The sequence below is a fragment of the Amblyomma maculatum genome, chromosome 6 (genome assembly GCF_055883805.1).
Source record: "Amblyomma maculatum isolate TAMU_Amacu chromosome 6, ASM5588380v1, whole genome shotgun sequence".
Classification (NCBI taxonomy): domain Eukaryota; kingdom Metazoa; phylum Arthropoda; class Arachnida; order Ixodida; family Ixodidae; genus Amblyomma; species Amblyomma maculatum.
In genome coordinates, this window is record NC_139349.1 from 50279318 (window position 1) to 50292926 (window position 13609).

At 46.9% G+C, this 13609-nt stretch overlaps 1 protein-coding gene across 1 annotated transcript in view; it reads right to left on the minus strand.

Moving 5' to 3' along the window:
* Nucleotides 1-3371: 3371 nt before the first annotated feature.
* LOC146185721 (protein turtle homolog B-like) overlaps nt 3372-13609 on the minus strand; it is a 149465-nt gene continuing 139227 nt past the window's right edge. Inside the window, exons 13-14 of the mRNA XM_084607902.1 lie at nt 13202-13555; nt 3372-4396 (exon numbers count right to left, since the gene is read on the minus strand). Coding sequence (XP_084464028.1) covers nt 13256-13555 — 300 coding nt within the window. The 3' untranslated portion in view covers nt 3372-4396; nt 13202-13255. The remainder of the gene's footprint in view (nt 4397-13201; nt 13556-13609) is intronic.

Genomic DNA, 13609 nt, shown 5'->3' on the forward strand with positions numbered 1-13609 from the left:
AAAAGATCTTACCTGGAGGTTGAACTGTTTTCCGTTAAGAATGACTCAGTGTAGTGGAGGCCGGGATAAAAGAAAACCGTGCAGCCATACAGGTGATGGCGTGTCGAACTTCCCGCTTGATCGTTTGCCGAAGAAAGCAGAAATGTGCTCAGTTTATATGTGCGCATTGAAGGACTGAAGTGAACAATCTTCTTCAGTCATGGTAGCCATATGACCCCAATTTATCGCACTGTAGGCGGAAGCGCACTTACCGGTACCCCTTAAATACATTTGGAGGAGGCGTACTCTTTTATGCGCAATGATGTTCTTTAATTTTTTTTTTATTTGCCGCAAACAAAGGGCGTAGCAGAAATTTATCATAGAAATGTCTTTAGTCGTTGGCTCAGTGGTTAAGACGCTTGGCTACATAACCTGAGTTTGAACTCGATCGTAGAACTCGACGCTCAGCTCCAATGTTGTTGTTTTTTTTTTTTTAAGTGAAAGCATGTAATATACATGCGGACTAGCTAAATTACCACCAAAATAACTAACTCTTAGTTTGACCTTGTGAGGCTTTGAAGGTCATTTTACTCCCACTAGTTCAAGGCCGTTCATTGGTACCCGCTGAACTCTGGAGTTGCAGCCCAGATAATATAGCTTTCACTTAAAAAAAACCGCTGCAGATATAAGGTAGGATTCATGTGAGTAGTAAGGTTAGGTGTCTCAAAAATTAGTTCAGTATGATAGGTCAATTGAATCTTCGTTAATCCTATCGAGTATCAATATCTGTACTTGAAATCCGGGCCTCCTGTTACATTGGTCTGTGGGGTTTAACGTCCCAAAGCAACTGAGGCTATGTGAGACGCCGTAATGGAGGACACCGGAAATTTCGACCACCTGGGGTTCTTTAACGTTCACTGACATCGCACAGCACACGGGCGCCTTGCTTTTCGCCTCCATCGAAAAGCGGCCGCCGAGGCCGGGATTCGATCCCGCGCCCTTGGGAACAGTAGTCGAGCACCGTAACCACTGCGCCGCCCCGGCGGGGTGCCTCCTCTTACATAATAAACTGAAAATACTAATTAAGGTCCAGAGTCGATATAGTGTTTTTTTTTTTTTCACACCTGATGGGTAACCTTGAATTTTAAAGAATGGATTGACAAGTCAGTGCAGTCGATAATCGACTTATACTAGGTCGCATCTGACCAGGTGTACTATACTGCCATACATTGGCAATGCTACATAGCAATAATGTTGACATGGAGAGAAAAAGAAACTCTGAACACATAAAAAAACTATAGTTTATTTGCAGGAGATTCATAACTTCTCATTTTGATGCACACAGCCTATATGTAACACTCAGAAAACCGGTTGGTAAAAAAAAAAGCAGACCTACTATAATTTTAGTATCTTACACTATGCACAATACTCCGTGAAGAATAGTCAGCACAAGTATCTTCACGCTTCGCTAGGACGACCTGGCATCTGCCGTCAACGCTGAACATCTCCGAGAGGAATAATACAGTTCTTACTGCTGTCGTCATCTCGCTTTAAATAGGCACTTGTGAGTTGTATCACATGACAAAAACACATCTGAAGCACAGAGTAAATAATACAACTGGAAAAGTTAATAAAGAATCGAGTGACTCATACTCGCAAGGAATGCCCATCAAATGGTGTGAGCACCTGCTTTTCACATCGTCTGACTGCCTCGGCGTATATATGTACAGACAAGATGACAAACCTATGCAACCCTTTTTAGTGTTAATAATGATAAGAAAAAAAAACAACAACAACTGTGGTTGCTATGAGCAGGCATATACCACCCATTGCTACCGCTTTCATTAATACAATGTGCATTGGGTCAGCAGACGGTGAAGTTATTTACAAGGTGTTGTGTATGCCATTTCACTTCCTTTTGATTGCATACTTGCTCTAAGCAAGCACTGAGAAGTGGCCCAATCAGTCATGAGGCCAATGCAGAAAATTTGCTTGGCGTTATGTCTTACGTATATGGCGCGACAGGATAGTTGCTAGTCGTAGCAGTTCAGGAGCATCAAAATGTAGCATAGCAACATAGCCCTGAGAAGATGCCCTACAAATGTGGAACGCAAACGCCATTGTAAATAAACTACAGATAGCAGTTCAAACATATACTATGGTACAACCTTTCAAATGCGGAACGAGCTGTTTCAGGCATGATAAACTATCAAATGATCAATACAAACTGAAGCTGAAGAAGCATTATATTTTGGGAAGTGATAGAATCATAGAATAAAGCAATATAAGGTGCACAGAAATGTTGTCCTGAACATCGTTAATATTTGGGAAGCATGATATGTTGCAACTTGATGTACTAAAACAGTGAATAATAGAATATGCAAAAGTGGCAATCAGCACTACCTGTATGGATTTCATGTAAGGGCTTCCTTAAATATAGTCAAATCCGCTCCTGTTATAATTTCTTGTGAATTTTGAGGCAGGCCCACACAAGTTCAAATGAATACATTTAGAAAGGACAAAATTTGGAATTGGTTTATTGATTCCTCGTAAATGCAGCTGAAAGCTTTTCTTGGCCGCCTTGTTTTTGTTAATGCTTCAGATGTTGTTTTTTCTTTTTTGCCTAATGAACTGTCGAATGGAGCTTATTTTATTTTATATTACTGCCAAAAAATAAGCATTTAAAGCAAAGAAACAAGTTACCTTTCATAGTTTTGTATTTTGGGGAGAAAACATGATGGACCACAAGCCATCAGTGAGCAGTTGGCAGCAGATGCTATTGACATACGCATTGTGTACGATGTGTATGATGCATTAAAACCGCAAGCGATAGCTTGAAACGCCATCCACTTTATCACAACTTTCATCCATCGTGATCACTTGGCTTATTGTTTGGTATAAATACAATGGTATACAAAAAAGCATACTTCTTGTAGCTTCGTAATTCATGCTGCATTCATCAAAACTTGCATTAACATCAATATCTAGTCGAGCTTATTTTGTGCACATGAATCATTGTTTGCAACGTTTCAGGAAATAATTTAAATCCGATGCAGCTAAATGATTTTGAGAGAGTTGTGCACAGAAATAACCTTTGACAAAATGTTCTTAAGTGGGGAAAGAGCAACCACAAAGTTGTGTAACACAATTCTGCCAGTATTTAAATTTTTAGTTGGCATTTTTTTTTGGTTGTGTACATTGCTGCAACTGCACCGAGCGCTTCATCTATTCTAAATATAGCTGGATAATAATGAAATAGCCCACGTATTTCACAGATAAAAATTATTCCCGCGATCAATAAATGACATTGGTTGCTTTAAGTGATATATCAATTAGGGAGGGGCGGGGGGGGGGGGGGGGGTCTGAAATACATGTAATTTCAATGTGTGAAAGAATAGAGAGCTTAAAGAACTAAGAATGTTTCCGAACTGCTTATGATGAAAAAGTGATGTTATTGTATAAATATACATGAAGAATCTTCGTTATTACACATTTTTGATGATAAAACATGCGAATATATGTACATTGAAAGAAAATTGACTAGCTTTGCTGTGCACCTTCACACAATGATCTTCAATCCACTCAGAAGAAAGAGTCACATTCACACTAGTAAGAAGGCACAAGTACCTGGGCACATCCATGATGCTACAGACTGCACTTCCTATGAAATCTTATTAAATGAAAGGATAATTCAGGGAAATCTACTTACAGTAATGTGTAATCAGGAACTTGGTGAGAGAAAATTAACCTACTTAACCTGTAGTTTGCCGATGAGGAAGTGGGCTCTATTAGGAAGTCTTGTTATGCTGCATACATGTTTACTACTAGCTGTAATCGCTGTTTTCATCAGAGTTAAGTTGACTGTAAAGCAGATGACTCTCATAACCCAAGCTTCCTTTTTTTGCCTCACATAAAGAGAAAAAGACACTTTTTCCATCCTTTTACTGCGCTCACACTTTCACGTCTCTTTTTTTTTTTCCTTGTGCTATTGAAAAGCATTTGTCTTCCTTTCATTTCCCTTTCATTGTAATTCGCTTTCAATATCTAACTTCTTCGACGCCAGTCTCCAGCAGCTTGCATGTGCCCAGCAAGCACTTGGCCACAGTCGTCCAATATGGAGCACTGAAGCAACAGCATGCATTTCAACACGGCACATTTTTCACAGGTCCAGTGAGAGAACACGTGGCATCCTGCACATCCTATACTGAGCACCTGTCCCCCGTACATCTCGCTTGGAGCTGTCAGCTGACTTCACGGTCCTAACTCGCGGCACCAAGTCCGACTGCAGCAAACCTTGCGAAGCCTCTTCAGTCGCTTATCGCGGCGTCATAATCGCCGCATGCGTGGTGACGCAGGCCTAGTTGAGCATCGTATCAGATACTGAAGAAGGAGCACCGCATGTGCCCTTGTGGGCGCTCTGGAAAAGTAAGAAAAAAATCTTTAGTTGCACGACAATTTCTATTAAGGAAAAGAGTTCGCTGTAGATTGCGGTCACTATTATAAAGAGCGACGTAATAGTGTCATCACTGCCTCTTAATGACTCGAATAGACAGCAATCTAAAATTAGTTGGTGTTACGCTGAGGCCGAATTAAGATTATTTTCAGTGCATCTGATGCTGATGAGTCTCAATGCATAAGTTGGAATAAATCGACAGTTCGAATTGATGAAAGTCCACTGTATTTAGTTACTGTAATAAGCCCACATCTTCCTAACTGCAAATTTAGGGATTCCTTATAGCTTTCTATTTCTTTTTGCTTTTAGGCAAAATAGAAAAAAAAATAAAGAAAACTATTTTCATTTTCTGAAGTAACGTGAGCAGCTGGGAATAAGAGGTAGCGTAACAAACAAGGATCATGGTTTGTGATAATTCACAAGATTCGTGCATGTACGTTTGCTGACACGAGTGGACCTAATCATGAGGCTAACTTCAATAAATGTAATGTTTCATTCTCTGAACTCACGCGCACGTACATGGCACCCACAAGAGCAGGGGTCTTAAAAACGCGGGCTGAGAGTCGCTTGAGACGAGATCTTGTTGTAGAGCCTAATGGCCTATGCAGACTTCATCTTTGCTTCCCGGATGCTACACTCCGCCGCTTAGACCCTTGCCCTCTTACACAAGCTAAGGTTCTGGGCCCTTTGACAACACCTTCACCACAAAGGAAAGCAGTGAAGGCGCTCCTTAAGTTTTCAGAGGACTCAGGGTTAAATTCAAGACTTTAAGTGTACGCTCTCTACCCCCTGTTACTATAGACCTCCAGTCATGTGACAGACTCCTTTCCTTGGCGCTCTTTCTTTCTTTCCCTTTCCTCCCTTTGTTCCCCTCCCAACATATATGGTAGCCTACTGGGCATTACCTAGTTAACCTCCCTGCCTTTCTACTCTCTCTCTCTCTCTCTCTCTCTCTCTCTCTCTCTCACACACACACACACACACACACACACACACACACACACACACACACACACACACACACACACACACACACACACACACACACACACACACACACACACACACACACACACACACACACACACACACACACACACACACACACACACACACACACACACACACACACACACACACACACACACACACACACACACACACACACACACCTTTGCTCTGCATGCGCTAGGCGGCTAACATACCGTTTCTTCTTTTGGTCCGATCTTCCGCTCTTATCAGTTTTTTACAGTTCGGCGCCGGTTGGCTGCTCCCTGCGTCCTATCTACACGTATGCGATTATACATACTTTCTGTGCAATCCAGCTGTATTTGTCTACTACCCCGCAGCCACAAGCCCCCATTTACTTTCTATGCGTTAGGCTGCGGAAAAATGAATATAGGTGACATGAGAAATGTGCTGATCGCTCCCTTTTCTCCCTCTCGTTCGTTTTCAGAGACCTTACAATAGGCGGCAAAACATTTACAGTGTGGCGTGTGTGGCAAGATACGTGTGTGGACCCTTATAATGGAGCGTGTGGAACAAAGTTTTAACTTGCTATATTACCTCACGGTATGTGCTTCTGCTTAATGGAATGCTGTGCCCTGCCAGGTATAAACTGGGATGCTCTTGCAAATTTGACACAGTGTATTGGTCTATATATAAAACACCTGCACTTACATGAAAATACAATAGGTACATCGGATTCTTTAGTCTAGGCTCTACGTCCGCCTGAAATACTCCACTCATTTCATTTTTTTTTTAGATGGCTGCCATAGCAATATTTCACTGAGCAGAAGCTGTGTTGACAATGCAGAGGCTTTATAATTACAAGCTATTTCTCGGGTTCTATATCACCGCTAAAGTGTGCCTGGGCCCGTTCTCTTTCAAAGTGCAGGTTGCGTGATCATACAGGGGCTCGGCAACATGAAAATACTGGATATTAAAGCAAGCAATCAACATATTACGATATTTCGCGAAATCTATTTCGTCTGAGATCCAAATTTCTAAAATCTTTCATAACTTGCGCGAGAATATTGTGAATTACATGAGAAATTCCCAGGACACCAGAGCTTCTTTTGAGCACTATACATTCTGACACTTAAGGTAAGTTCAAAGTTACCAAGGTTCGAGGTATGGTCAAATACCTACTGTAAAGTTCAAAAGCCGATCTTATGGCTCGTGGACTTTTGATGATTACTGCATATGCTCCCAACAGTTCATTGCAGTCCGATTTCGGTATACAGGGTGTTTCAGGGAAGACTTTAGCTAACTTAAAGGAATAGTGGTTCGAAATTGGATAAAACTTTACAGGAACAAGCTCTCGGCGTGGCGGACGCAATGCGCATTAAAACACCTTTAATTATAGGCCTGATTAGCTAAACGTACTAATTAACTTTCTAATTATCATAGTTGGGTGGTTAGTCCCATTGGAGAGTTTGAAGCCGTGAACAAGATGATGCCCCGCCCCCCACCCCCCCCATATCAGTTTTAGAAACAAAAAACTCCTTTGCTATAGAGCCTTGCAACGCAAGGAAATCAGGAGCTATTTTCTGTGCGCAACCGAAACTGACCGTAAGAGATAAAGCAAGAAGCTCGGTGCTCTCACGCTCAGTTTCGGTTTCGTACGAAAAAAACAAACAAAAAACAAAACAAAACAAGGGCGTTCTTGTTCACGGCTTCAAACTCCCTATTGGGACTAATTACTAAACAGCGATAACTAGAAAGTTAATTAATTAGTTTAAGTTGATTAGCTGGATACATAGAGAAGTGTTGTATAATACTGGGTCCACCGTTGCAGGAACTTTGATTTGTTCAATATATTTTTTTAAGTTTGAAAACACAATTTCTAAAATAACTTAATGGCCCCCTAAAGCACCCTGTATATATTGTTACGCCCTTAGCGTCGCGACGGAGACGTTCTAGTCGGTTCAGTACGCTAGGTACACACGGTTAGCGGGAACGACACAAGTGCCACCAGACAAAGGTCGAACGGGCGCGCACACTTCTTCCTCTTCCTTCTTTCTTCCTCCGTGCTCTGTTTTAGAACAAGTCCGTAACACTTCCCCCGTCGCAGGCGAAGCCCTCCGGGCGAGTCAATCGTCAGCACGAGGATGGCAGGGTTTCAGACGCGCGACGTGGGCAAGCTCAGTTCGTGAAGAACGTCGGCCACTTTTTGTAAGGCGCGCAATCCGATAGGTGAGGTCACTAATTGCCTCGAGGATAACATAGGGACCGATATAATGCGCGAGCAGTTTCTGACTTAAGCCACGCTTCCTTAGTGGACGCCAAAGCCAGACCATATCTCCAGGGAGGTAGGTGACGTGGCGATGGTGGTCGTCGTAGCGGGATTTCGAGCGCTTTTGTGAGGCGAGAGTTCTCAGGCGGGCTATCCGGCGGGCTTCTTCAGCCCGGCACAGGATCTCAGCAATCTCAGGTTCGTCATCTGTGGAGAACGGGAGGATGGTGTCGAGGATGTGTCGAGGAGACCGGGCATAGAGGAGAAAGAATGGACTGTAACTTGTTGTTTCCTGTTGGGCGGTGTTGTATGCGTATGTTATAAATGGTAGCACAGTGTCCCAGTCCTTGTGGTCGGCGGCGACGTACATTGAAAGCATGTTGGTGAGTGTCCGGTTGGTTCGCTCGGTCAACCCATTCGTTTGCGGATGATACGGGGTAGAATGTCGGAAATGCGTTTGGCACAAACGAAGGAGTTCTTCGACAACATCAGCGGTGAACTGACGCCCTCGGTCGCTGATCAACACTCGGGGAGGCCCATGGCGCAGTATAACAAAGTGTAGCAGGAAGAGGGAGACTTGGTGTGCAGTAGCCGATGGAAGGGCTGCCGTCTCACAGTAACGAGTGTGGTAATCAGTGCAGATGACGATCCAGCGGTTGCAAGAATGAGACTTGGGAAAAGGTCCCAAGAGGTCTACCCCGACTTTCTCAAAAGGGGATCTTGGAGGCGTCACCGGATGAAGAAGACCAGGAAGAGTGCCGGCGGGGCGTTTGTGACTCGCACATTGAGCACAGCTAGCCACATACTTCTCGGTGGTTTCACGCATCCGGGGCCAGTAGAAACGTTCTTGGATGCGATAGAGCGTCCGCGCAGATCCCAGGTGTCCCGAAGTGGGGTCGTCGTGCATAACGCGCAAAACACAGGAGCGTAGGCTGACGGGCACCACCAGAAGGTAGCGGAGACCAGTGGACAAATAGTCCTTTTTGTACAAAAGACCCCTCCGTATACAATAGGGAGTGGAAGCTGTAGGGTCCCTTGCAGCGGTAAAGAATGGTTGGAGATTCTCATCTTTCCTCTGCTCAGTGCAGAATGTACGGGTATCGGGGAATGGAGGTAAAACCGCAGCGATGTAAATCAAAATTGTCGGCGTCACATTCCGTTGTGGGAAGCGGTAAATGTGAGAGACAGTCCGCGTCAGCGTGCCGGCGTCCACTCTTGTACGAAACTGTATAATCAAACTCTTGTAAACGAATTGCCCACCGTGCAAGACGGCCAGACGGGTCACGGAGGTTTATCAGCCAGCACAGGGAATGATGATCAGTGACCACTGTGAAGGGCCGCCCGTATAGATAACAGCGAAATCGCTGAACGGCGAAAACTACCGCGAGGCATTCTTGCTCAGTGATTGTGTAATTTCGTTCAGGTTTGCTTAAGGAACGACTGGCGTAAGCAATAACGTGTTCCTTGTCGCCGTAACGCTGAATCAGCACAGCACCAATGCCAACACCACTGGCGTCCGTGTGCAGTTCCGTTGGAGCAGAAGGGTTGAAATGCCGGAGAATCGGATGTGACGTTAGTAAAAACTTGAGCTGGCAAAAAGAAGAGTCACACTCTGATGTCCACTCGAAGGGAGCGTCTTTGTGGAGAAGGCACGTAAGCGGGTTAGCAATGTCAGCAAAACGGGGAATGAAGCGGCGGAAATATGAGCACAGTCCTAGGAAACTTCGGAGTTCCTTCACGTTCTGAGGTGTTGGAAACGATGCAACGGCCGCAGTCTTTTGAGGGTCAGGTCTGACGCCTTCACGATCGACGAGGTGTCCTAGTACCAAAATCTGGCGCTCACCGAAGCGACACTTCTTCGAATTAAGTACTAGACCGGCGTTGTTGAAGCAGTCAAGCACGAGAGCGAGGCGTTCGTTGTGCTCTTCGAATGTCCGGCCAAAAATGACGACATCATCGAGGTAGCACATACATATTTGCCATTTTAGTCCCCGTAGGATAGAGTCCATAAATCTCTCAAAAGTTGCAGGAGCATTGCAGAGCCCGAAAGGCATTACATTAAATTCAAACAGGCCGTCGGGTGTGATAAATGCCGTTTTTTCCTTGTCGTCAGGGTGCATAGGGATCTGCCAATATCCCGATCGCAGATCGACGGATGAAAAATATGATGCCGAGAACAGACAATCTATGGCGTCATCGATCCGCGGAAGGGGATACACATCCTTCTTTGTTGCAGCATTCAGACGGCGATAGTCGACGCAAAAGCGAAATGTACCATCTTTCTTCTTCACCAGAATTACAGGGGCGGCCAGGGACTGCATGACTCTTGAATAACACCCTTTTCCAGCATATCCCGAACCTGCTCACTGATGACCTGGCATTCTGTTGGTGACACTCTGTACGGCTTCTGTCGAATTGGGTGTGAGTAGCCTGTGTCAATGCGATGCCGGGTACGTGTCACGGGAATGCACCGTGAGCCGCTAGGCTCGGAAAAATCAAATATGGAAGAATACTTGACCAGTAAGGCCTCCAAAGCGTCACGCTGGTCCCTGGTTAGAGAGCGGCTGATCATCCGATGTAGTTGCGAGTCAGGGGCTGGAGCGGCAGCACTTTCGCCGGGTGCATCAGTAACCAAAGCCACCGACGGGGCGTCGTCTTGGCTACAGGTCGCAATCTTCATATTCACAGGCAACACTACTGGTTGCGAAGAACAATTAATGGCCCACAGCCGTGAGCAGCCCTTGACCACCGACAGTAGGCAATGAGGAACCAGAATGTATTTCTTTGCACAGTTAGAATGAAGCGGTGCCACTGTAGCGTCGAAGGTGTCGGAAGCACGGCTGGGGCACAAAACTGGGACGCACACCATAGACAAGGCTGGCACATTGGTATCCTCTGTTACACAGAACACATCTTCACGGACATGCGGCTTCTCTAAGAGTCCAGAAGGAAGGGAACCATCAACGCAGAGTTCCCCAGAGCGGCAGTCGACCGTAGCACCACACATTCTCAAAAAGTCAATACCTAGAATTATGTCATGTGTGCATGGCGAAGGCACTGCAAACTCCGCTGCGAATACCGTTCCACCCAGGGACACTGAAGCACTACAAATTCCCAGGCGACACAACACCTCACCACCCGCGCCATGAAAATTCACATTTCTGTCCCAAACAAACATAACTTTGCGTCCTAACCGCTTCTTAAACGATAAACTCATTATTGAAATGGTTGCCCCGGTATCCACTAAAGCCATTGTCGCCACACCATCCACAAGCACATAGACCGTGTTCTTTAACATAACAACAGATGGAGGAATTTCTTCAGGCAGCGCACAGTCTCCAGCGGCCTGACCTCCAGCAGCCGCGCTGACTAGTTTTCCGGCAAAGGCGATGCCGACCGCCTTCGTGGTCGTGGTGACGGAAAGCGGCGCGCAGAAGAGGCAGGTGGTGGTGAGACACTTCGTTCGGAAGCAGGAGAGTTGTTGCGCGGTCCATTGGTCTGGGGATATTCATACGAAGATGGGGGCCATTGCCAATTAGAGTCGTAGAAACGGTTACGTGGCGGAGCATTTTGGACGGGCCTATCGTAACGGGTGAGTGGGCGGCTGCGGCAGTATCGAGCTATGTGCCCCTCAATGCCGCAGCGTCGGCACACGGGGGCTGTGCGACGAAAAACTTGTTCCCTGGAGGGCTCCGAGGAGACAAGGTGCATTGGGTAGCGAAACTCATCTTCAGGTTTTCGGGTTGGACGCCGTAAATAGCGAGCAGGTGGTGGTTGAGGATGGTACTCATAGTGCTGATCATAGGGCGACAAGAAGTTAGTAGGGCGCGAGGCGGGTGACCAGGGCTATCGAACCTTGGCGTCGGGCTGTTGGAGTAAGCGTCCGCCTGTGCCGTATTGATAGAATTCACAACGGGCATCGACGGGAGCAAGGAGGGAGGCCCTCGAGAGCCGACAACGTCAGAGGGCAATGATGATGGAGACCGTACAGGGGGCTCAAACCGCTGCAGTTCCTCACGAACTATTTGCCGGATCGTCGACGACAAGTCCATGAAGTTGTCTTCAATGCTCGCCACAGATGGAACGTTGGCGAGCCGCCCAAATTTTGGCGTTATGCGACGAGTCTTCAATGTCTCGAATGTGCGAACATGCCGAATGACATCACAGACGGCGTTCAGGTCACCTTTGGCAATTAGAAAATTATAAACATCATCTGCGATGCCCTTCAGAAGATGTCCTACTTTATCTTCCTCGGTCATATTAGCGCTTGCAGTTTTACATAGCTTCAGGACCTCCTCTATGTAAGTTGTGCATGTTTCCCCAGGTAGCTGAGCTCTGTGCGTAAGCGTGTGTTCAGCTCGCTTCCTTCGTGCAAGACAGTCACCGAAGCACTGCCGCAATTCAGTAACAAAACGGTCCCAGGTGGTAAGAGAGTCTTCGTGGTTTTCGAACCAAACAAGAGCGGTATGGGTTAGGAAGAAAACCACGTTTGCGAGCTTAGCGGCGGCGTCCCATCGATTGTAGCGGCTCACCCGTTGGTAGTGGGTCAACCACTCGTCAACGTCCTCGCCTGCCGCTCCCGCGAAAATCCGGGGCTCCCGATAGTGATGCGAAGAACTGTTCGCTGCACCCGCAGGCCGATCTTCAGCCTGGATCACCGCGTCACCACGGGCTGCTTGCGGGTCATTGGCCGATTGCATGGCGCTGGTTTGCGGTTCGAGGCCCGCAAGGCGACGACTCCGGCGAGGCTCCAGTTGTGTCGGTGCTGTCTGTAGCGCCAGGGATCGTTACCCGGCTTCTCCACCACAATGTTACGCCCTTAGCGTCGCGACGGAGACGTTCTAGTCGGTTCAGTACGCTAGGTACACACGGTTAGCGGGAACGACACAAGTGCCACCAGACAAAGGTCGAACGGGCGCGCACACTTCTTCCTCTTCCTTCTTTCTTCCTCCGTGCTCTGTTTTAGAACAAGTCCGTAACAATATGAATGATGACGTGAATAATAGCAGCGACGTATCAGAACAATGAATTTTTTCCCTAGGCAATTTTGCCGCATAGCGCGATATTAGATCCGAAGGAGCCGACCCACTTTTAAATGAACGCGTTGCTTGTTTAAGCTGCTTTTTTTTTTTTATAGTCAAACATGGGCACAGTTTGCTCACAATTTATATACAGTTCAATTTTACGAGAACCGAGACCTTGTTAAAAAAAAAAATGGGCATATTCTGAGCCGACTCGGTGCAAAAAGATATGTAGACCAAGGCTTACTTTGACCACAGCTACCCATACTACTTTGATACATAACGAACTAGCTAGTCCTGACAAATTTCTGCAGCATCCTGCTTTGCACAACGAATACACCGGTATACTTATATCGACGGCACGTTGCCTATGCGCGTCTCCAGCATGTGACATAGTACGAAAGTCTGTGCTCGATGCTGGTGTTTTAAGAGGCCAGTCAATGAAGCAATACAAGACACGACATAACGATTTCAAAATCAGTGCCAGACACGTGCCCTGTAACCACGTACGCTTCTTGCTTGTCGTCGTGGCGAGTCCCCGGTGGCGCAGCAGGAGCGGTGGCGCTAGACGGTGCTCTCCCTGCGGTTGGCCATGAGCGGCGTCTCGCAGCTGCTGCCTCCCTCGTCCTCCAGCTCCTCGCCCGTGAGGCCCAAGTTTCCAGGCACGGGCCGCAGCGTCCGGTGGAAGTCGATGCGCGCGTACTCCGTCGGTGGCTCCGGCAGCTGGGGACCGGCAGCGACGGCAGAGGCAGCGGCGGCCCGGCGTAATGTGCCCCCCTGCTGCACCGGCAGCACGGCCACGGCCTTCGGAAAGGACAGCTCGGCGTACGTCACTTCGCCCCCACCGCCGCTGCAGATGTCCTGCTGCGGACGAACCAAGACGGGAACAGGCTTATTTGAGGCCCCAGCGACAGCAAA